A 24,481-nucleotide genomic window follows, 5' to 3' on the forward strand; every position below is an offset into this window, starting at 1 on the left:
ATCAGGTTGCCTTTGAGTGGAGAGATCTGTCTCTCTAGAGTTCCTATCTGCCGGGACCGAGATTTTGGGGAAACTTTCCCCTTTCCAGGGGAGCAAATACCCCCCTGCCCTCACAACCCCTGTGACCCTAAAGCTACATTCCCAACCGTACATTAAAAGCAGTACGACGTCACTTATTGAGCTTTCTTTTGGGGGGAGGGGAATCTCCAAAAGTTGCTGAGCTTTTAACGGGGAGGTCGCCCCCCCGTGGGTTCGCCATCCAGGTACAAGACGCCCCCCAACCTTTGACTTTCAACCAAAACAAAGTCCAGTCGGAGGCACCATAATCTGATTATATGAAAGTAAAAAGACTTCATTTTGAAAAGTTGATAATCAACACCTATCAGAGGCACCAATAAGCCGCTCCCCAGTCTTCCCAGTTTACAGGAGAACCCAGCTATGGAAATCAAGGGCTTTTGGGGGAAAATCTGGGCACCCAGGGAGGATGCAGTAGGCAGACTATCAGAGAGAAAAATCTCCAGAATTCAGGGGAAAACATGCATTATAAAACTCGCAGGGCCAGTCGCAGTCTCTCAGTCTAGCCAACCTCTCAGGGCTGTTGTGAAAATAACATTGGGGGGGGGAGTGTTCGCCGTTCTAATTCAAGGGAACCTTCTTTCCAGGTGAACCGGACTTTCCAGAACTTGGCCGTCTTGCGAGAAGTGAGGGGGGCGTGGGACGATTTGGGACCTCAACTCTACAGGTTCATGAACTCGAGTCTGGAAGTGAGAGCTGTTCAGGTTTGTCTCTTGAACTTGCAAGCGGGGAAGGAGGAGGGGTCTGTGCCGGGAGGAGGTATTTATCAATTGAAATATTTACAGTGGTATCTTGGGTTAAGAACTTAATTCGTTCCGGAGGTCCGTTCTTAACCTGAAACTGTTCTTAACCTGAAGCACCACTTTAGCTCATGGGGCCTCCCACTGCCACCGCCGCGTGATTTCTGTTCTCATCCTGAAGCAAAGTTCTTAACCCGAGGTACTATTTCTGGGTTAGCGGAGTCTGTAACCTGAAGCATCTGTAACCTGAGGTACCACTGTATGTGCCATTATATCACTGAAGAACATACAGTCGTACCTTTCATCTCAAATGCCTTGTGACTCGAATGTTTGGCTCTCAAACGCCGCAGCCCTGGAAGTGAGTGTTCCGGTTTGCGAATGATTTTTGGAAGACGAACGTCCGACGTGGCTTCTGATTGAGAGCAGGAATCTCCTGCAGCCAATGAAAGTCCCGGCTTGGTTTCTGAACATTTTCGGAAGTCGAATGGTCAGCTGGGATATGTGGGTCCGGGCAAGAAATGGGATTTTTCCGTTCTAAATGGGATTTTGACGAATCGGATCGAGCTTTCTCTTCCAGCGCTGCGATTCTGTGTCCGGAGAGGCGTTTTCTCGGGCGCAAACCTGCCCCCGGGAAATCCCCTTCGCCATCTCTCCCCATGATTGGTAAAAATGTAAAGGACCCCTGGACAGTTAAGTCCAGTCAAAGGCAACTCTGGGGTTGCGGCACTCATCTCGCTTTCAGGCCGAGGCAGCCGGTGTTTGTCCACAGACAGCTTCCCGGGTCGTGTGGCCAGCAGGATTAAACCGCTTCTGGCGCGTGACGGAAACCAGAGCGCACGGAAACGCCGTTTACCTCCCCACCACAGTGGTACCTATTTATCTACTTGTGCCGGCGTGCTTTCGAACTGCTAGGTTGGCAGGAGCTGGGACGGAGCAACGGGAGCTCACTCCGTCGTGGGGATTTGAACCGCCGACCTTCCGATCGGCAAGCCCAAGAGGCTCCGTGGTTTAGACCACAGCGCCACCCACGTCCCTTTCCCTCACGATGGATGCCTTTGTTTAGGGAAGCTTTTAATGTTGAATAGATTATTGTATTTTAATATTCTGTTGGAAGCCGCCCAGAGTGGCTGGGGAAACCCAGCCAGATGGGTGGGGTATAAATAAATTATTATTAATATTATCCCTTGCAGAACCTGCTGGAGACCCCTGGCGTGGTCCAGTTCCTGGAACAGCAGCTGGAAGGAATGTTTTGGAACATGTCGGCCTTGAGAGAGTTCCTGTCGCCGGAGACGGCCGGCAGCGCCTACACATGGCGCCAGGCCTATGGCGAAGTGGACGCCGCGATCGGAACCTTCTCCCAGTTTATCGAGGTGCGTTGCCCCTCGCAGGAGCGGGAGAGGCTGCCTGCCCACCGAACTCAGCACTGCCCGCCCGGACTGGTAGCAACTCTGCACGGTTTTGGGCAGGGGGTTCTTACCCGGAGGGGTCGGGCCCGGGATTAACTACCGTATTTTTCGCGCTATAAGACGCACCAGACCACAAGACGCACCTAGTTCTTGGAGGAGGAAAAGAAGAAAAAAAATATTCTGAATCTCAGAAGCCAGAACAGCAAGAGGGATCGCTGTGCAGTGAAAGCAGCAATCCCTCTTGCTGTTCTGGCTTCTGGGATAGCTGCACAGCCTGCATTCGCTCCGTAAGACGCACACACATTTCCCCTTACTTTTTAGGAGGGAAAAAGTGAGTCTTATAGAGCAAAAAATACGGTAAATGCAAAGCTCAGTCGCTGAGCTGCGGGTCTTCCCCGGAAGACGAATCAAGAGGCTAGTCCTCATGGTCTGATTTAATAAGAAATTGCCTCATGGCAACCCAGGTCATCGCTGCACACACCTCTGTGTTTCCTACACGGACTGGCAGCCTCTCAGATCTTACCTGGAGGTGTTCTGTCGCTGATGTGCAATCTTTTTTATTTTAATAGATGTGTACATACATATATTAAGTATTAAGTAGTAAAAGCTATGGTTTTCCCAGTAGTGCTGGAGGAGACTCTTGAGAGTCCCATGGACTGCAAGAAGATCCAACCGATCCATTCAGAAGGAAATCAGCCCTGAGTGCTCACTGGAAGGACAGATCCTGAAGCTGAGGCTCCAAGACTTTGGCCGCTTCATGAGAAGAGAAGACTCCCTGGAAAAGACCCTGATGTTGGGAAAGATGGAGGGCACAAGGAGAAGGGGGCGACAGAGTCGGACATGACTAAATGACTAAACAACAACAACAGCATACGTAGAATTTTATTCACCGAGCTTTTTTGTGGTATTTGTTTTACCCTTACTCTTATTAGGTATTTTGTATTTTAACGGTGCAAACCGCCCTGTGATCTTTGGAGGAAGGGCTGTTGTTGTTTAGTCGTTTAGTCGTGTCCGCCTCTTCGTGACCCCCTGGACCAGAGCACGCCAGGCCCTCCTGTCTTCCACTGCCTCCTGCAGTTTGGTCAAACTCATGCTGGCAGCTTCGAGAACACTGTCCCACCATCTCGTCCTCCGTCGTCCCCTTCTCCCTGTGCCCTCCATCTTTCCCAGCATCAGGGTCTTTTCCAGGGAGTCTTCTCTTCTCCTGAGGTGGCCAAAGTCTTGGAGCCTCAGCTTCAGGATCTGTCCTTCCAGTGAGCACTCAGGGCTGATTTCCTTCAGAATGGAGAGGTTAGATCTTCTTGCAGTCCATGGGACTCTCAAGAGTCTCCTCCAGCACCAGAATTCAAAAGCATCCATTCTTCGGCGATCAGCCTTCTTTATTGTCCAGCTCTCACTTCCATACATCACTACTGGGAAAACCATAGCTTGAACTATACAGACCTTTGTCGGCAAGGTGATGTCTCTGCTTTGGAGGAAAGGCAGTAATGTAAGGTTACCAGACGTCCCCGTTTCCCTGGGACAGTCGCCAGATTTACAAATCAGTCCCCATATAAAATCCGTTGAAGTTGAAAAGTGTCCCCGGATTCATTGGGGGGGAAAAATCTGGTAAACTTACAGTACAATGGTACCTCAGGTTAAGTACTTAATTCCTTTCGGAGGTCTGTACTTAATCTGAAACTGTTCTTAACCTGAAGCACCACTTTAGCTAATGGGGCCTCCCGCTGCCACCGCACTGCCGGAGCCTGATTTCTGTTCTCATCCTGAAGCAAAGTTCTCAACCTGAAGCACTATTTCTGGGTTAGCAGAGTCTGTAAGCTGAAGCATATGTAACCCGAGGTACCACTGTAACGTACAAATTTTAAAATACCGTATTTTTCGCTCTATAAGACACACCTCCAGTTTTTGGAGGAGGAAAACAAGAAAAAAAATATTCTGAATCTCAGAAGCCAGAACAGCAAGAGGGATCGCTGCGCAGTGAAAGCAGCAATCCCTCTTGCTGTTCTGGCTTCTGGGATAGCTGCGCAGCCTGCATTCGCTCCATAAGACGCACACACATTTCCCCTTACTTTTTAGGAGGGGAAAAGTCTTATAGAGCAAAAAATACGGTAAATACAAACCTGAAGGTGTCAGGAATCGAACCTGTAACCTTCTCCCTAAGGACCAAGTGCCCTCGCCTCTGTTCCACCCCATGATGATGGAAACGTTTCTCTCCTAGTGCATTTCCCTGAACAAAATCGAGGCGGTGGACTCGGAGGACCAGCTGGTTCTGCGGGCCATGAGGCTACTGGAGGACCGCCAGTTTTGGGCCGGGGTGGTGTTCCTGCCACCGGACAACCAGAGTGATTTCGGTGAGGTCCTCCCTTCCCACGTCCGGTTCAAAATCCGAATGGACATTGACGACGTCACTCGCACCAACAAGATCAAGGACAGGTGAGCCGTCCCGCCTGGTTTGAGAAAGATTCGTAGAAAGGGACCCACGGGTCATCTAGTCCAACCCCCCCTTCTGGGCGTAAATATCGCGCGTGCTCTTTCCTTCCTCTTGTTTAGAAGGGAACAGAGGATCCCGCCCCGTAGGGTTGCAGCCTGAAAAGGCACAGCACGAAAGGAAAGCAGATTGCGGGGGGAGGAGGAAAGAAAGAAACCTCAGACGGGCGGGCGTTTGAAGCGCGTGGCGTTATAAGCTGTGGGTTAATGAAAGAACCCACGATTCTGGGGTTTAGATGGCGAAACAGCTAATAAAATGGAGTAAACAAACATCGGGAAATGGTAAGTCAAGAACAGGGTTGCCATATTTCATAAAGTGAAAAACCAGACACAAAAGTTGTTGAGCTTTTCTTGGCAAAGTTGTTGAGCTTTCCTTTCCTTTTTTTTTTTTGACCAAAGTTTAGCTCTCTTTTTTCTTTTTTGTAAAATCCTTCCCCCCCCCCCAAACCCAGAAGTTGTTGAGCTATTAAGGAAATTCACACAAACAATCAACACTTCCAACATGGGTTGCCAAATGTTTTCTGAGACATTTTTACCAATTTCGGGAAATTCCGCCCGGACGCTATTTCCGACGGACTAAGCCCTAGTCAATAAGAAAGTTTAGGGTTTGGGGTTTGTTTAATTGGATAACGTTCTGGAATATTTTTGGAGATTTAATAGAAACGATTGTGTGTGGTTTTTTGGGGGGGAGAGAATCTTTTGAAGAGCAGCTAAGAAATGGAATAAAAGGTTCTCCTGACCACAAAACAAACAAAAACGGATTGTGCACTCAGATTGCTCAAAGGGACTCTCAACCCCTTTCCCTCTTCCTGCGAACGTTGACCAGGTTTTGGGACCCGGGGCCGGCGGCTGACCCCTTTGATGACCTGCGATACGTCTGGGGCGGCTTTGCCTACGTGCAAGACCTCGTGGAGCAGGCCGTGGTTCGGGTCCAAGGCGAGGAGCTGTCTCCGCAGGGCCGCGTGGGGATCTACATTCAACAGATGCCTTATCCCTGCTACGTCGACGACATGTAAGTCAGAAATGTGCAAAAGAAGAAGTGTTCCGAAGCACCAAAATTGCAAAACACGCTTTTTCCACACAAAAGATGGTAAACGTATACCCTCATCCCTGGAAGTGTTCCAAGCTAGACCCCTTTGTTGTTGTTGTTTAGTCGTTTAGTCGTGTCCGCCTCTTCGTGACCCCCTGGACCAGAGCACGCCAGGCCCTCCTGTCTTCCACTGCCTCCCGCAGTTTGGTCAAACTCATGCTGGTAGCTTCAAGAACACTGTCCCACCATCTCGTCCTCTGTCATCCCCTTCTCCTTGTGCCCTCCATCTTTCCCAACATCAGGGTCTTTCCCAGGGAGTCTTCTCTTCTCATGAGGTGGCCAAAGTCTTGGAGCCTCAGCTTCAGGATCTGTCCTTCCAGTGAGCACTCAGGGCTGATTTCCTTCAGAATGGAGAGGTTGGATCTTCTTGCAGTCCATGGGACTCTCAAGAGTCTCCTCCAGCACCAGAATTCAAAAGCATCCATTCTTCGGCGATCAGCCTTCTTTATGGTCCAGCTCTCACTCCCATCCATCACTACTGGGAAAACCATAGCTTGAACTATACGGACCTTTGTCGGCAAGGTGATGTCTCTGCTTTTTAAGATGTTGTCTAGGTTTGTCATTGCTTTTCTCCCAAGACCCCTAGTACAGTTATTATATGGGGCACAGATCTCGACAGGCGCTCACCTTGGAGCTACGGAAGCTGTCCAGTCAAACTTCTTCAGGCAAATTTTCGCTGTCCTGGCCTGTGTCCCAAACGCATCATTGCGCCTAGAGGCTAATCTTCCCTCGGCAGAATGACGGATCTGGCGCAGGACACTCAACTCTTGGCTTCGCCTAAACTCAAATCCCCCCCGGTCTAATATCCCTAGTCCTACAAGATCCCAAAAGCACCTGGACTAAAATGGTCTATTGGAAACTTCACTCTTGTGGTTTATCACCACAACAGCTACTCACTTTGGGTTTTAGTAAAGCAAACAGTCTAATTTGTCAGCACCTAAATGATATCAAGTGGGACGTGGGTGGCGAGTGGGTTAAACCACAGAGCCAAGGGCTTGCTGATCAGAAGGTCGGTGGTTCAAATCCCCGCAATGACGGGGTGAGCTCCTGTCGCTTGGTCCCTGCTCCTGCCAACCTAGCAGTTCAAAAGTATGTCAAAGTGCAAGTAGATAAATAGGTACCGCTCTGGCGGGAAGGTAAACGGTGTTTCCGTGCGCTGCTCTGGTTCGCCAGAAGCGGCTTAGTCATGCTGGCCACATGACCCGGAAGCTGTACGCCGGCTCCCTCGGCCAGTAAAGCGAGATGAGCGCCGCAACCCCAGATTCGGCCATGACTGGACCTAATGGTCAGGGGTCCCTTTACCTTTAAATGATATCAAGCATCAGAACAACTTGGCCACAATAAGGGCATTTTGCCCATGGCATGACTGTTTTCCACCTTCCCACTTTGACTCTCCAGCACCCTATCTGCATCACCTAGCAATTCCAAAATATAGACGCGCTTTGACTCTCACAAGATTGAATGTCTTGCCCTCGGCTGGACTTGAGGGACGATTCCAAGAGATCCCACACGAAAAACGTCTCTGTTGAGATGGCCGTCCCGAATCGGTGGCGCATGCCCTTCTGGCTTGCCCTCTTTATAAAGACTTGAGGAATGAGATTATCACCCCTCTTTTATCGTCCATTCCGGGTCGCCCAGCCACTGACCCAATGTCCTTTCTCTTGGCAGATCAAGATGAGCAGGTGACAGCAAAGGTGGCAAGGTTTTTCGCTGGGGCAATCAGAATAAGCTCCACTATTTGACTATTGATTCAAAGCTCTCAAATGTATTTTATACAATTGACTTTTTATTTCTATTCTTTGTATATCCTGTTGTTGTTGTTTTATTGCTACGGTTGATGGCCGACACAAATAAATTCGTGTAAGTTGCACCCAGGTCCCAGTGAGTTCCCGGGACGCCCACTGCAAAAACATTCCTTCATTCATCCTTTAGATAATAAGATCATTAAACGGCTCAGGACTGCTTCTGTTGCTCCACCGATTGACGCGGATTCCCCTCCTAACCTGCTTTTTGCCAGATTCCTGCGCGTCCTCAACCGCTCCCTGCCGCTGTTCATGACGTTGGCGTGGATCTACTCAGTCGCAATGATCATCAAGGGGGTGGTCCACGAGAAAGAAGCCCGTTTGAAGGAGACGATGAAGATCATGGGGCTCAGCAGCGGTACCCTGTGGTTCAGCTGGTTCCTTAGCAGTTTCATTCCTTTCCTGGCCAGCGCCGCTTTGCTGGTCCTCATTCTCAAGGTGAGCTTCTTCCTGGGGAAATGTTCAGGGATCCAGGAGAGGATATATTGACTGATTACCGTATTTTTCGCCCTATAGGACGCACTTTCCCCCCTCCAAAAATGAAGGGGAAATCTGGGTGCGTCCTATGGGGCGAATGCAGGCTTTCGCTGAAGCTTGGTGCGCACCGACCCGTCTCGCTCTCCAGGCTTCAGGAAGACATCCGCAGCCTAGACAGCCCTGCGGGAGTTCCTGCAGTGCTGTCTAGGCTGTGGATAGCAGCTTGTTTCCTGCAGCGCCGGGCGCGCTGAAAGCAGAGTGCCCGGCGCTTAGGGAACACATCCGCAGCCTGGGCAACCCTGCGGGAGTTCCCGCAGGGCTGTCTAGGCTGCGGATAGCAGCCTGCCGCCCGGCGAGAGGGGCGCCCTGAAGCAGAGCGCCCCTCGTGCCGGGCAGACATCTGCAGCGTGGGGAGCCCTGCAGGAGTTCCCCGCAGGGCTCCCCACACTGCGGATAGCAGCCTGCCGCCCGGCGCGCGGGGCGCCCTGAAGCAGAGCGCCCCTCGCGCTGGGCAGACATCGGCCAGCCCCACAAGCTCGGGGGACAGCAGGGAGGCGCAGCGCTGCCATCCCACTGTTCCTCGACCTGGTTCGGTTTCCCCGACCTGGTTTTGGGGAGGAAATAAAGGGGGGAAAATTTCCTTTATTTCCCCCCAAAAAAACTAGGTGCGTCCTATGGGACGAAAAATACGGTATATCCTTATCCAACTTGTGTTAACAAGTTCCCCAAGTTCAGCAGAGTAATACATTCCCCTTTATTTTAAGTTTGCAGCAGCAGCGTTTGCTCAGGCTCGCTAAAACCTCTATAATAACTATTCTGGTAATTTCCCCTTATTCCCTCATAAAACAGAAAAGACGACACAGTCTTTTACAAAAGTATAAAAAGGAGTTTACTCACATTCTGTTCACAATCGGATCCCAGAAGGCAGACTTAAGCTTAATGAAGTAACATACATTTAGAATCTATCTTATAAGAAGATAGTCCCTTTGTCCTCTCTGGGCTGGGAGCCAAGAGGGCATCTTTCGCTCAGTAGATGTTGTTCCTTCGATGCATGTAGTGAAAGAGAGAGAGATGGCTGCCCTGCCCTGTGCTTTTGTCATTACCTGCACAGGTGAGGCCACACCCACCTCTGGTCACATGTAGAGGAAGTCTGTCCCAGCCCAGAAGGGAAGTTTACCTGCCGGCTGGACAAACATCCCTCCCCATGTCTAAACATGTACACTCTAGGAATGTTGTATTTGACTGCTTTTGTGTTTCACATCCCACACTTCCCCCCACCCTGGCTCTTTGCCGCTCATCCGCCGGGGCATGCGCAGAGTGCGCCATTCGGGTTACAACTTTCTGACTTAAAACGACGACGTTCCGGTCAGAATTTGCAACAAGTGTTTTCCCCTATTTCCCCTAACATAATGTCACAATAGATGGTTGCGTGAGTTTTGTTTAAACTAAAGCAAAAGGTCCAGAAAACTGTCATTTAAACAAAACTTGATACGTTCCCTAGTTCATCTTTGCTTTCTTAATCTTGCAAAAAACCCACAACCCTCCCCTGCAATCTTTCCCTTTAACTGATTAAACTTTGTCCTTCATAACACCTGTATTGAAGCTGCTAGGGACGCGGGTGGCGCTGTGGGTTAAACCACAGAGCCTAGGACTTGCCGATCAGAAGGTCGCTGGTTCGAATCCCCGCAATGACGGGGTGAGCTCCCGTTGCTCGGTCCCTGCTCCTGCCAAACTAGCAGTTTGAAAGCACGTAAGAGTGCAAGTAGATAAATAGGTACCGCTCCGGCAGGAAGGTAAACGGCGTTTCCGTGTGCTGCTCTGGTTCACCAGAAGCGGCTTAGTCCTGCTGGCCACATGACCCGGAAGCTGTACGCCGGCTCCCTTGGCCAATAAAGCGAGATGAGCGCCGCAACCCCAGAGTCGGCCACTACTGGACCTAATGGTCAGGGGTCCCTTTACCTTTACCTTTATTGAAGCTGCTCCATGGAACTGTACTAAAAGCTGGTAGTCTTTTTAAATTAATAAAAATTGTGCTCTAATGGAAAAAAAACACAACAACAGCACAACAACAACGAAAAGCGATTTCCTGTATCGTAAAGTGAGGAGGTTTTTCTACTGACACGACTGCGGGGCGATTTCTGGGCGCCGGGTTGGCGGCTGAGGTCTCCCATCGAGCCAGCTGACTCGCTGCAGTCCTCCTCATTGTTAAATGGATTGTTTTATTTCAAAGAGTTGAGAGGGGCCCTCAGGGGTCATCCAGCCCAACCCGCTGCCGTTTAGGAATCCCAGCTAAATCATCAGCATTCTAGCAAACGTTAGCCATTTTTGACAGGTTTTCCTTTCTGCTTTCTCTTTCCCCCTTCGTTCCAGGTGGGGGACATCCTTCCCTACAGCGACCCCGCCGTGGTCTTCCTCTTCCTGGCCACTTTTGCCGTGGCGACCATTTCCCAATGTTTCCTCATCAGCACCTTGTTCTCCAGAGCCAACCTGGCCTCGGCTTGCGGCGGAATCATCTACTTTTCGTTTTACCTGCCCTATGTCCTCTGCGTGGCTTGGCGAGAGCGGATCACCTTCCCGTTGCGGATCTTTGTGGTGAGAGGATCTCTTCCCTGTCTGCTCACCTAAGAGCTGTTTCCGCTCCACCCCCTCCAAAAACCCCTCACTTTCCTTCGTTCCAAAACCACCCCTGTTGTTGTTTAGTCGTGTCCGCCTCTTGGTGACCCCCTGGACCAGAGCACGCCAGGCCCTCCTGTCTTCCACTGCCTCCCGCAGTTTGGTCAAACTCATGCTGGTAGCTTCAAGAACACTGTCCCACCATCTCGTCCTCCGTCGTCCCCTTCTCCTTGTGCCCTCCATCTTTCCCAACATCAGGGTCTTTTCCAGGGAGTCTTCTCTTCTCATGGCCAAAGTCTTGGAGCCTCAGCTTCAGGATCTGTCCTTCCAGTGAGCACTCAGGGCTGATTTCCTTCCGAATGGAGAGGTTTGATCTTCTTGCAGTCCATGGGACTCTCAAGAGTCTCCTCCAGCACCAGAATTCAAAAGCATCCATTCTTCGGCGATCAGCCTTCTTGATGGTCCAGCTCTCACTTCCATACATCACTACTGGGAAAACCATAGCTTTTACTATACGGACCTTTGTTGGCAAGGTGATGTCTCTGCTTTTTAAGATGCCCTCTTGTTTAAATGATGAGGCATCTCTCTATTTTTTTAAATTTCATTTTCCTAAACAACATTGGATACAGTCATATGTTCTAGCCTTGCTTCTCCAACATCCTAAAACGCAGGGGTAGACCCCACCCTCTGGAAATTAACAGACATGTGTTAGTCAAATTACTGTATTTTAATATTTTGCTGGAAGCCGCCCAGGGTGGCTGGGGGAACCCAGCCAGATGGGCAGGGTATAAAAAATGAATTACTACAGTGGTACCTTGGGTTAAGTACTTAATTCGTTGCGGAGGTCCGTACTTAACCTGAAACTGTTCTTAACCTGAAGCACCACTTTAGCTAATGGGGCCTCCCGCTGCTGCCGTGCCGCCGGAGCACAATTTCTGTTCTCATCCTGAAGCAAAGTTCTTAACCTGAAGCATTATTTCTGGGTTAGTGGAGTCTGTAACCTGAAGCGTATGTAACCCGTGGTACCACTGTTTTATTATTATTGTTGTTATTATTCATTCCAGTAGATCAGCGTGATTCGCACTGGGTACCAGTCCAGCTTTTTAAGCATCCTCTCCCCGCCCCGTCTCTCCCTCACTACAGAGCCTCTTGTCCCCCGTCGCCTTTGGTTTCGGCTGCGAATATTTCTCCCTCTACGAGGAGCAGGGCTTGGGCATCCAGTGGTACAACTTGAACGCGAGCCCCGTGGAAGGCGACCGGTACACCTTTGCCACGTCGGGCGGGCTGCTTCTCCTGGATGCCGTCCTCTACGGACTGGCCACCTGGTACATCGAAGGCGTATTCCCAGGTAAGCAGTGCACCTCCGTTCTCGCAAGGCAGCGAGAATTTCGACGCAGTCAGGGCTATATCTGCGACCTCCGTGGTGTAGTTTTTGCAGGCCGATCACGTAGATCAAGGGAAGTAATAGTGCCACTGTATTCTGCTCTGGTCAGACCTCACCTGGAGTACTGTGTCCAGTTCTGGGCACCACAGTTCAAGAAGGACACTGAGAAACTGGAACGTGTCCAGAGGAGGGCAACCAAAATGGTCAAAGGCCTGGAAACGATGCCTTATGAGGAACGGCTAAGGGAGCTGGGCATGTTTAGCCTGGAGAAGAGGAGGTTAAGGGGTGATATGATAGCCATGTTCAAATATATAAAAGGATGTCACATAGAGGAGGGAGAAAGGTTGTTTTCTGCTGCTCCAGAGAAGCGGACATGGAGCAATGGATCCAAACTACAAGAAAGAAGATTCCACCTAAACATTAGGAAGAACTTCCTGACAGTAAGAGCTGTTCGACAGTGGAATTTGCTGCCAAGGAGTGTGGTGGAGTCTCCTGCTTTGGAGGTCTTTAAGCAGAGGCTTGACAACCATATGTCAGGAGTGCTCTGATGGTGTTTCCTGCTTGGCAGGGGGTTGGACCCGATGGCCCTTGTGGTCTCTTCCACCTCTATGATTCTATGATTCTACGTAGGGTTGCCATATGTCCTCTTTCCCCAGGACATGTCCTCCTTTTCAGGATTAAAATTTCTGTACAAATTTGAAAAGTATAAAGTGTAGCTTTATTAGACTTTACCAATGGTAGGGTGAGTGTTGCTCCCAGAACAGGGCGGAAGGAGTCAAATGACACCGAGGTTGATTCAGAGAAGGAGTTTATTCTGCTCTCTGGATAGCAGAAGGCCCTTGCGTGGTCAGCTCACAGCAAGTCCAAAGAAATGAGAAAATTCATGCAGTATATATATATCCTCCAGGCACCCTCTCCCCCCCCCTTCCCCAGGAATCCAGACACGTCAGCTTATACACGCAGGTTGACATCACAGATGTTCCTGCTCCGGTACTTTTAACCATAAAAGAGTGTTCCTCTTCCTGTATTCTTGACCATGTAAGGGTATTCCTGTTCCGGCACTCTTATCTTGGGGTAAGAAGGTCACCAACTCTCCTGGCACTGTTCCCGGACTAGGCCTGTGTGTCAGAGTGTGGTCAGGATGTAAGATAGGATCCAGACGTGCCATCCCTGCTCCACTGGAACAGTCAAGGCCACTCATTGCCGTCACGGACTGATAAAGGAGAGCACTTTGTTTATACAGCTGGTTTCCTGTTATGCATTTGCTCAACAGCTCAAGTTAATGCATTTTAGAAATGCTCCCTTGGAGAAGGAAAAATGCGGGTTTTGGATTCTGACTGCACAGAAACCCATTCCTTCAAAAGAGAGAAAAAAAGAAAGTTAAGAACATTGCTACTAGCAATGGATCACAGCTTCTAAAGCCTACATATAGGAGGGGTATTTAGAATGAGAGGCGATCTGTAGTTAAAAGCAGAAGTCGTGTCCTCGTTTTTTCGCTCTTCAAAATATGGCAGCCCTGATTTTTGTCGCCGCCCCAGTTTACTGTTCCTGCTTGTGTTCCAGGCCAATATGGGATCCCCAAGCCGTGGAATTTTCCGTTCCAGAAGAGTTACTGGTTCGGAGAGGCCTTGGCCGATGGCTCCCCGCATCCCATTCCTACAAATTCTCTCAACTCGGCCGAAGGTAAAGCCTGCAGGGCCTTTTTGGCGTGGCCCCTTTGCCTATTTTCTCTTTTGGAAGGCAGCCTCCCCCAGCCTGTGCGGCAACCGTATCTCTCGATGCTTTGTTGGAGCTCAGAAAACAACAGAACAAAACTTGAAAGCCCTTTTAGCCTCTTGTCTTCGTGGTCTCGGACGACAGGGAAGCAAAGGCTGTCTGGTCCCTTGAATCACAAAAACGCTGTGTCCTTTGAGACTAGTATCTATATTCTTAACATGCCACCCCAAACTTTCTTTATTGGGATTTATAAAGCGCTGTGGGTTAAACCACAGAGCCTAGGACTTGCCAATCAGAAGGTCGGCGGTTCGAATCCCCACGACGGGGTGAGGTGCCGTTCCTTGGTCCCTGCTCCTGCCAACCTAGCAGTTGGAAAGCATGTCAAAGTGCAAGTAGATAAATAGGTACCGCTCCAGCGGGAAGGTAAACGGCGTTTCCGTGCGCTGCTCTGGTTCGCCAGAAGCGGCTTAGTCCTGCTGGCCACATGACCCAGAAAGCTGTCTGCGGACAAACGCCAGCTCCCTTGGCCTGAAAGCGAGATGAGCGCTGCAACCCCATAGTCACCTTTGACTGGACTTAACCGTCCAGGGGTCCTTTTCCTTTACCTTAGGGGAGCGGCTGGCGCTGTGGTTTAAACCACTGAGCCCCTTGGGCTTGCCGATCAGAAGGTCAGCGGTTCGAATCCCCTCGACGGGGTGAGCTCCTGTTGCTCTGTCACAACTCCTGCCAACCTAGCAGTTCGAAAGCACGTCAAAGTCCAATAGATAAATAGGTACCGCTCCAGCGGGAAGGTAGGCAGTGTTTCTGTGCGCTCTGGTTTCCGCCATGCGCCAGAAGCGGTTCAGTCCTGCTGGCCACATGACCCGGGAAGCTGTCTGCGGACAAATGCCGGCTCCTTCGGCCTGAAAGCGAGATGAGCGCCGCAACCCCAGAGTCGCCTTTGAGTGGACTTAACCGTCCAGGGGTCCTTTACATTTACCTGTGCTTTGAGGATGCGTTTCGTGAATGGAACGGAACAGAACAAATGCACAGCTTTCTGAACCGGCGTCTCGTTTCCCCGCAGTGATCGTGGAGGACGCCCCTGCCCACCTAAAGGTGGGGGTCTCGATCCGTAACCTGGTGAAGATCTATCGCAGCGGCGGGAAGATTGCCGTCAACGGACTGAGCCTTGACTTCTACGAGGGCCAGATCACATCCTTTCTGGGGCACAATGGGGCCGGAAAGACGACCACGATGTAAGTTGAGCCGGGAATATGTTGACCCGGAGGTTAGTTTCTGTGTATTTTCCAAAGTTGGGGAACTTTTAGCTCTCCAGAGGTTGCCGAACAACATCTGTCGAGGAAGCACATTCCTGCTAAAAATGATCTCTGCGTGAAGATGTTCGCTCTCCTCTCATTATTTTTATTCACTGTATTTTTCGATCTATAAGACGCACCAGACCACAAGACGCACCTAGTTTTTGGAGGAGGAAAACAAGAAAGAAAATATTCTGAATCTCAGAAGCCAGAACAGCAAGAGGGATCGCTGCGCAGTGAAAGCAGCAATCCCTCTTGCTGTTCTGGCTTCTGGGATAGCTGCGCAGCCTGCATTTGCTCCATAAGACGCACACACAATTCCCCTTACTTTTTAGGAGGGAAAAAGTGAGTCTTAGACAGCAAAAAAGATGGTATCTCATAACGATAATACACTGCTTTTTTAACAAACAAACATACCCAAAGCAGTTAACACAAGATAAAGCAATAACTTGTTCCGCAAACATTTTATTTCTTTATTTCTTACATAATTTTTATTACATTTTCTGTTTTGCAATTTGGAATAGCCATTTAAACATCCTTTTATTTAAAATGCATCTCTGGGTTATTTGTGGGGCTTGCCTGGTGTTTTTACATGAGTAGAACGTGTTCTTCTATTTCAAATGCATCTCTGGGTTATTTGTGGGGCATAGGAATTCGTTCATCCCCCCCCAAAAAATATAGTCTGCCCCCCCCCAAGGTCTGAGGGACAGGGGACCGGCCCCCTGCTGAAAAAGTTTGCTGACCTCTTAAGGACGACTTGTTGCGCGACAGCTGGGAGCTAAGTTTGGGTGCCGAATCGCTCATTTCTCCCTGCCTCTTTGCGACACCCTAGGTCCATCCTGACTGGCTTGCTGCCCCCCAGTTCCGGGACGGCGTATGTGATGGGGAGGGACATCTGCTCCGACATGGACATCATCCGGAGAACGATGGGCGTTTGTCCTCAACACAACGTCCTCTTCGACATGTAACTTGCTTATTTTCTCGTCTGTTTGTCTCTTTGGTTTCGGGCGTAAAATCACACAAAAACAAACCCACCCAGCGGCCCCCAGTTTTAAGGATAGGGGGTTAATCTGCCTGGTTAGAGAAAAAACGTTTTTGCCTGGTGCCTAAAAAATGCCTGGGGAGGGCATCCCACAAAAGGAGCCACCACAGAAAAGGCCCTGTCATTGTGTTTTCACCCGCTGGACCTCGCGCAGAGGAAGCTTACGAAGAAGGGCCTCAGAGGATAATAATAATAATAATAATAATAATAATAATAATAATAATTAATAATAATAAATTAATACAGTGGTACCTCGGGTTACATACGCTTCAGGTTACAGACTCCGCTAACCCAGAAATTGTACCTCGGGTTAAGAATTTTGCTTCAGGATGAGAACAGAAATCGTGTAGCAGCAGCAGGAGACCCCATTAGCTAAAGTGGTGCTTCAGGTTAAGAACAGTTTCAGGTTAAGAACGGACTCTGGAACGAATTAAGTACTTAACCCGAGGTACCACTGTAGTAATAATACAGTTGCATCAAGGTGGAGACGCTCCTTCGAGTATACTGGACCTGATCTTAGGGTCCAGGTCGGTTCATACGGGGAGGTCCTGAGGTCCTGAGCCATTTAAAGATTTATCGGTCCAAAACAGCACTTGGAATTGGGCTCAGAAACTGATTCGTAGCTAGTGCAGGATCGGTGCATTAGGCTCAAGTTGTCTTGCCATCCGGTGAGCAATCTGGCCGCTGATTTCTGCACCAGCTGATGTTTCCGAATCGTCTTTGACAAATAATAATACAGTGCAATAACCTATTAAACATTAAAAGCTTCCCTAAACAGGGCTGCCTGTAGATGTCTTCTAAAAGTTTGGTAGTTATTTTTCTCTTTGATAAATAATAATAATTTATTATTCAGAGTCAGCCCTACGTGGAACGCATTGCAATAATCCAACCCAATGCCGTTTATCCTGGCAAGCAGACAGAATGCAGAGAAGCAGAAAGGCACTTTCAGGTCTTATGTGCAGATCTTATGTTCAAAGGTCTTATGTGGACATCTCTTTTGCAGCGCTGCGGTTTGATCTAATGGCGTTTTCGCTGCAGAGTATTTAGCACCCTTGTGGTCTTATGTCTCCCCTCCCTCTCTCTCTCTTTACCGCAACCTTCCCAAAAAACTCGCCGCCCCGCCCCCAGCCTGACCGTGGAAGAGCATATCTGGTTTTACGGCCGCCTCAAGGGCCTCTCCGGAGAGCAAGTCCGGGAGGAGATGGAACAGATCATCCAGGATGTGGGTCTGCCCCACAAGAGGCGAGATCAGACCAAGAACCTGTCAGGTGAGTTTGGGGGTCATAGGATATGGGGGAGAAAATAGGGACGTCCTATTCCATCCCCTCCAATGTTTATCCTCTGAAAATAGGGACATCCTATTCCATCCCCTCCAGCGTTTCTCCCCTGAAAATAGAGACGTCCTATTCCATCCCCTCCAATGTTTCTCCCATGAAAATAGGGACGTCCTATTCCATCCCCTCCAATGTTTCTCCCCTGAAAATAGGGACGTCCTATTCCATCCCCTCCGTTTATCCTCTGAAAATAGGGACGTCCTATTCCATCCCCTCCAACGTTTCTCCCCTGAAAATAGGGACGTCCTATTCCATCCCCTCCAACGTTTCTCCCCTGAAAATAGGGACGTCCTATTCCATCCCCTCCAATGTTTCTCCCCTGAAAAGAGGGACGTCCTATTCCATCTCCTCCAACGTTTCTCCCCTGAAAATAGGGACGTCCTATTCCATCCCCTCCAACGTTTCTCCCCTGAAAATAGGGACGTCCTATTCCATCCCCTCCAATGTTTCTCCCATGAAAATAGAGACGTCCTATTCCATCCCCTCCAACGTTTCTCCCCTGAAAATAGGGACGTCCTATTCCATCCCCTCCAACGTTTCTCCCATGAAAATAGAGACGTCCTATTCCATCCCCTCCAACGTTTCTCCCCTGAAAATAGGGACGTCCTATTCCATCCCCTCCAACGTTTCTCCCCTGAAAATAGGGACGCCCTATTCCATGCCCTCCAACGTTTCTCCCCTGAAAATAGGGACGTCCTATTCCATCCCCTCCAACGTTTCTCCCCTGAAAATAGGGACGCCCTATTCCATCTCCTCCAACGTTTCTCCCCTGAAAATAGGGACATCCTATTCCATCCCCTCCAACGTTTTATCTTTCCAGGAGGCATGCAACGCAAACTGTCTGTGGCCATCGCTTTCGTGGGGGGCTCCAAAGTGGTGATTTTGGACGAACCGACGGCCGGTGTTGACCCCTACTCTCGCCGTGGCATCTGGGACCTCCTGTTGAAATACCGTACAGGTCTGTGTTGTGGGGTTTTTATTTGGTTTTTATTTGTAGGGCGGGGGTAGTTTTCTTTGTGCTTTTCGACACACAGGATCAAGCCACCTCCCCGATTAATTTTATGCAGGTATTTTTAAGAATCTGCCCTGGAAGAACTTATGTTTCTGTTCTGAGAGTCTGTAGAGCCTTAGGGGAAGCCACTCTTAGAATCGCAGAATTAAAGAATGGTAGCAATGGAGGGGGTGGGACGCTGGTGGCGCTGTGGGTTAAAGCACAGAGCCTAGGGCTTGCCGATCAGAAGGTCGGCGGTTCGAATCCCCGCAATGACGGGGTGAGCTCCCGTTGCTCGGTCCCTGCTCCTGCCAACCTAGCAGTTCGAAAGCACGTCAAAGTGCAAGTAGATAAATAGGTACAGCTCCAGCGGGAAGGTAAATGGCGTTTCCATGCGCTGCTCTGGTTCGCCAGAAGCGGCTTAGTCCTGCTGGCCACATGACCCGGAAGCTGTACGCCAGCTCCCTCGGCCAGTAAAGCGAGATGAGCGCCGCAACCCCAGAGTCGGCCGTGACTGGACCTAATGGTCAGGGGTCCCTTTACCTTTACCTTAGCGATGGAGAGACCCCAGAGGTCATCCATTCAAACCCCCTTGCAATGCAGGAATCTCAGCTGAAGCATCCATGACAGATGGCCGTCCAACCTCTGCTTAAAAACCTCCAAGGAAGGAGAGTCCACAATCTCCCGAGGGAGACCGTTCGACAGGATGAACCGAAAAGATTATTAGCAAAAACTATTTAAAATCAATTGAAAACACACCAGCATTCAATCAATCCGTAGATTTATATTGTTTACAGCCAATGGCCATCACAAGACAATATAAGCAACAAAACACACAACTACAGAACGAAAATTATGAAAGCAGTAGAAGTATGAGATGATCAGACCCCGCCCCCCCCCGAACTCAGAACATGGGAAGTTACCACCAGTTTTAAAAAATAATTTGGCATAATATTTGGACTGTTTGATTATTGAATAATATGTATACAGTGGTACCTTGGGTTAAGGACTTAATTCGTTCCGGAGGTCCGTTCTTAACCTGAAACTGTTCTTAACCTGAAGCACCACTTTAGCTAATGGGGCCTCCTGCTGCCGCCGAGCGATTTCTGTTCTCATCCTGTAACAAAGTTCTTAACCTGAAGCACTATTTATGGTTTAGCGGAGTGTGTAACCTGAAGCGTATGTAACCTGAAGCATATGTAACCCGAGGTACCACTGTAATTTGGAATGTTTAATATGGTTCAATTGGAAAAATTAATACATAGTACAGTGGACGCTCGGGTTGCAAACCTGATCTGTGCCAGAGGCACGTTTGCAACCCGCACAGTTTGCAACCTGCAGTGCCGTGTCTGCACACGTGCGGGTTGCGATTCGGTGCTTCTGTGCATGCGCACAGTGCATGCGCACATTCGGTGCTTCTGTGCATGCGCACATTCTGGTACTTTTGGGTGCACAACCCGAAATCGCGCAACCCAAAGCGTCTGTAACCCAAGCTATAGGTAAAGGTAAAGGGACCCCTGACCATTAGGTCCAGTCGTGGCCGACTCTGGGGTTGCGGCGCTCATCTTGCTTTACTGGCCGAGGGAGCCGGTGTACAGCTTCCGGGTTGTGTGGCCAGCAGGACTAAGCCGCTTGTGGCGAACCAGAGCAGCACACGGAAACGCCATTTGCCTTCCTACCGGAGCGGGACCTATTTATCTACTTGCACTTTGACGTGCTTTCGAACTGCTAGGTTGGCAGGAGCAGGGACCGAGCAACGGGAGCTCACCCCGTCATTGCGGGGATTCGAACCGCCGACCTTCTGATCGGCAAGCCCTAGGCTCTGTGGTTTAACCCACAGCGCCACCCGTGTCCCTAACCCGAGGTATGACTGTATTTTTTTTTAAAAAAAGAAGAAAGGTGCGTTTTTGCGAATCCGACCCGCGTCCCTCCTCTTTCCCCGCCGACTCCAGGCCGGACGGTCATCCTGTCGACGCATTACATGGACGAAGCCGACCTCCTGGGCGACCGGGTGGCCATCATCTCCCAGGGCCGCCTCTGCTGCTGCGGGTCCTCGCTCTTCCTCAAGACCAAGTTGGGCACAGGATACTACCTGACACTGGTGAAGAGGGAGGCGGGCAGGGGGCGCCACTCGGCGGGCGTCAATGGGGTGGCAGCCCCCGCCGGCAAAAAGGTAAACTTGAGCAAAACAAAAAACAAAACAGGACAGTGGTTTTCTCTGAAAGGAGGGCTTTCAGTTTATTGGGGTATGTGGGGTGATCGGGGAGGGGGGGTCACTGGTGGGGGGGACGCACGCCACGCTCCTTAATTGGGCTTTCTTTCTTTTACTTTTTTGAAATAGAATTTGAAATAGAATTTTATAATGACAACAAAATATTATTGTTATTATTTATTATTTATACAAGCACAGAATTGGAAAGGAACCGTGCTTAAGTCTGACCCCTGCTCAAGGCAATAATCCTGTCAAAGTGGCCGTCCATCCTCAATAATAATAATAATAATTAATAATAATAATTTCTTATTTATACAAACCCAGAGTTGGAAAGGAATCGCGCTTAAGTCTGAGCCCCACTTAAGGCAAGGATCCTGTCAAGGTGGCCGTCCATCCTCTGTAATACTAATAATAATATATTATTATTATTATTATTATTATTATTATTATTATTATTATTATTATTTATTTATACCCTGCCCATCTGGCTGGGTTTCCCCAGCCACTCTGGGCGGCTTCCAACAAAATATTAAAATGCAATAGTCTGTTAAAACATTAAAAGCTTCCCTAAACAGGGCTGCCTTCAGATGTCTTCTAAATGTTCTAAATATTTTAATATTCTGTTGGAAGCCGCCCAGAGTGGCTGGGGAAACCCAGCCAGATGGGCGGGGTATAAAATTTATTATATTATTATAGCCATCACAAACAAAAATTCAAATAATAAATCTTAACGCAGTTGACTTCCTTCCACTCCCCCTCTCGGCTCCGTTGTTCGTTCCCTATTCACGCATGTCCATAAAGCCCCTTATATTCTTAGCAATCCAAATTAAAAACCTTTTTATCTGTCTCAATACAAGAGACCTTAAAAAGTTCTACGGGTTTCAAACTCCTCTTCCTTTTGACTCCTCCTCTCCAGGCGGACAGCGACTCGGAAAGAAGTTGCGACACCGGTCTGGGCAGTGAGCAGAACAGCGAGGGCACAGGTGCGAATGCTGACAAAGTGCCATATTCGAATCCTGCCAAAGAGCTGTATGCCGGCGACAGGCACGGATGGGGAATCTGCTGCGACCGGGGGGAAATGACTGCCGCGAAACCTTTCCGCCTTGTGTGTTTTTCCTTTTTGTGTGCAGACGTGCCCCAGCTGACGGCCGTGATCCAAAAACTGGTCCCTGGGTCTCGGCTGGTGGAGGACATCTGCCAGGAAGTCCTCTACGTCCTCCCATACAGCGGGGCGAAAGACGGCGCTTTCGTGGAGCTGTTCCGGGAGCTGGACGCCCGCCTGCTGGAACTGGGGATCTCAGGGTACGGGATTTCGGACACCAGCCTGGAAGAGGTTCGTAAACGAGAAAAAGAAAACAGAATCAGAACGGCAGGCTAGTAATATAAAAAGGTAAAGGGACCCCTGACCATTAGGTTCAGTCGTGACCGACTCTGGGGTTGCGGCGCTCATCTCGCTTTACTGGCCGAGGGAGCCGGCGTACAGCTTCCGGGTCATGTGGCCAGCAGGACTAAGCCGCTTCTGGCGAACCAGAGCAGCGCACGGAAAGGCCGTTTACCTTCCCACCGGAGGGGTACCTATTTATCTACTTGCACTTTGACGTGCTTTCGAACTGCTAGGTTGGCAGGAGCTGAGACCGAGCAACGGGAGCTCACCCCGTCATTGCGGGGATTCGAACCGCCGACCTTCTGATTGGCAAGTCCTAGGCTCTGGGGTTTAACCCACAGCGCCACCTGCCTCCCGCTAATAATATAATACAATTTAATAATATAATATAATTAAATAATATAATAAACAGAACGGCAGGCTAATAATATAATTACAATACAGTGGAACCTCGGGTTGTGGACGTAATCCGTGATGGAGGCACATCCTCAACCTGCGGCGTCGCGTCTGCCGCGATTTGTCGCTTCTGCGCATGCGCAGAGAGCAAATCACGCTTCTGCGCATGCACAAAACCCGGAAGTAACCCTTTTCCGGTATTTCCGGGTTTCCCGCGGTCCGCAACCTGAAAACATGGAACCTGAAGCGTTTGCAACCTGAGGTACCACTGTGTTTGGTGGCAAGAGGAGCTAAATTGCAGCCAAATCATGTTCAACGCTGACGACTTTTCTTGAAATTAAAAGCAACACCCAAACACTTGTTAAAACGCATTCCGAACATTTTAAGTTGCCAGTTCTCTTTATCTTGGGACGTCGCTCACTTTCCATTTGGGGGCTAAAGAAACACGGGCCTCTGTTGTTGCACATATAAACAGTGCTTTTTTCCTTAAAAAAAACCCCAAATGTTTAAGGGTACTCTCATTTTGACTCAAGAAAATCACCGTTTTATAGCTCAGATTGGGGAAAATAAAAGCAGCAAATGGACAAAAGTACGAAGGTTCACAAAATGTTTGGGGGTAAATTAAAAAGCTTCCTTTTCTTTTAACTCATTGCAAATCATTTCCCAATATTCTTCTTCTTTTTTTTTTTTTACATGTCCACCACATCTGGAAAAAAAAGGTTCTCTTCATTTCTTTACATTTCCCACACGTATCATAGCAAAAATAATCAGATACCCTCTAGGAATCATTTTCAGATAATTCTCTTTCTGTAAGTGGCATACAGTCAGTTTCAAATCATTTCCCCCAGAGGTTTAAATCTATATTGTTATCCAGTCCTCTTTTGAAGATGTCCTCAGTTTTCCTGTCTGTGATAATGGGTATTTTGTGGAGCCTGCAATAGCTCCTGTGATTCCTGGTTGCCAAAAGATTTGGGCCTTTTTTGGCATGGGAAATGGAGGTGGGACACCCCCCCCCCATTTTAAAGCGCAACTTTGCTTTTTCTTCCAGATTTTCTTGAAAGTGGCAGAAGATACCAATGTCGACGTCGCAGGTAAGTTGAAGGCAAGCTGTCTTGTCTGTCAATGGAACAAACAATAGTCAGTAATATCCAAGGCAACACAATGACCAAATACAATGATACGCTATCAATATACACTCTTTCTATAATATGAAATATATGAAATCACATAAACAGAAAACTTAGGAATCTCTGAAAGCCACAAAATATGCACTCTTAATGGATTCTCTTGAAAACATAAAACCAAAAAAAGTGCATATTTTGTGACTTTCAGAGATTCCTAAGTTTTCTGTTTATGTGATTACATATATTTCATATTATATAAACAGAAAACTTAGGAATCTCTGAAAGCCACAAAATATGCACTCTTAATGGAGTCTCTTGAAAACATAAAACCAAATAAACATGTGCATATTTGGAGACTTTCAGAGATTAAAAAATTTTCTGTTTATGTGATTTCATCTATATATTGGTCATCATGTTGCCTTGGATATTACTGACTTTTGTTTGCAACACAGGGGTTAAATTGAACGGAAAAAACAAATCACAACTCTGCCCGAATTTTCAGTTTGGGGAATATTCGGTTTTTCCAATTTTTTTCCAACTGGGTTATATTTTCTATTTCCCCTGGGCAGGAGACATGGAGGCGGCCCCTGCCGACCTCAGGACATCCACGCCGGCCTCTGGTTACACCCTGCAGACGTTGAGCGAGGATGCGGAAGCGGCGGACGCCGAGCCCGGTAAGTGCCGGAAGGTTCCGGAAAAAGTAAGTGCCGGAAGGTTCCGGAGAAAGTCGGTTTTGTACTGCCCTCGGCTTGGGCACCAGAGGATATCTGCCACGGTTCAGGTCCGCACCACGACGGGATTGCTGCCCTCCGGTCAGGGTGGAAACTTGTCCGCAGCGCCAATGGATTTGTGTTTCTGGAACCGGTGCACTGCTAGGGCTTGGCCAACCGTTTTTGTGTCGTCCTACTCTCGT

General features: G+C 49.0%; 1 protein-coding gene across 1 annotated transcript in view; it reads left to right on the plus strand.

The window, feature by feature from the left end:
* ABCA7 (ATP binding cassette subfamily A member 7) overlaps positions 1 to 24,481 on the plus strand; it is a 70,786-nt gene that overhangs the window by 15,073 nt on the left and 31,232 nt on the right. Inside the window, exons 10-26 of the mRNA XM_053372866.1 lie at positions 663 to 779; positions 2,006 to 2,185; positions 4,440 to 4,654; positions 5,535 to 5,720; positions 7,816 to 8,038; positions 10,448 to 10,669; positions 11,834 to 12,038; positions 13,638 to 13,757; positions 14,854 to 15,025; positions 15,918 to 16,049; positions 17,256 to 17,395; positions 18,282 to 18,419; positions 20,405 to 20,625; positions 21,581 to 21,647; positions 21,795 to 21,997; positions 23,493 to 23,535; positions 24,138 to 24,268. Coding sequence (XP_053228841.1) covers positions 663 to 779; positions 2,006 to 2,185; positions 4,440 to 4,654; positions 5,535 to 5,720; positions 7,816 to 8,038; positions 10,448 to 10,669; positions 11,834 to 12,038; positions 13,638 to 13,757; positions 14,854 to 15,025; positions 15,918 to 16,049; positions 17,256 to 17,395; positions 18,282 to 18,419; positions 20,405 to 20,625; positions 21,581 to 21,647; positions 21,795 to 21,997; positions 23,493 to 23,535; positions 24,138 to 24,268 — 2,715 coding nt within the window. The remainder of the gene's footprint in view (positions 1 to 662; positions 780 to 2,005; positions 2,186 to 4,439; positions 4,655 to 5,534; positions 5,721 to 7,815; positions 8,039 to 10,447; positions 10,670 to 11,833; positions 12,039 to 13,637; positions 13,758 to 14,853; positions 15,026 to 15,917; positions 16,050 to 17,255; positions 17,396 to 18,281; positions 18,420 to 20,404; positions 20,626 to 21,580; positions 21,648 to 21,794; positions 21,998 to 23,492; positions 23,536 to 24,137; positions 24,269 to 24,481) is intronic.

This window comes from Podarcis raffonei, chromosome 18 (assembly GCF_027172205.1).
Source record: "Podarcis raffonei isolate rPodRaf1 chromosome 18, rPodRaf1.pri, whole genome shotgun sequence".
Lineage (NCBI taxonomy): Eukaryota > Metazoa > Chordata > Lepidosauria > Squamata > Lacertidae > Podarcis > Podarcis raffonei.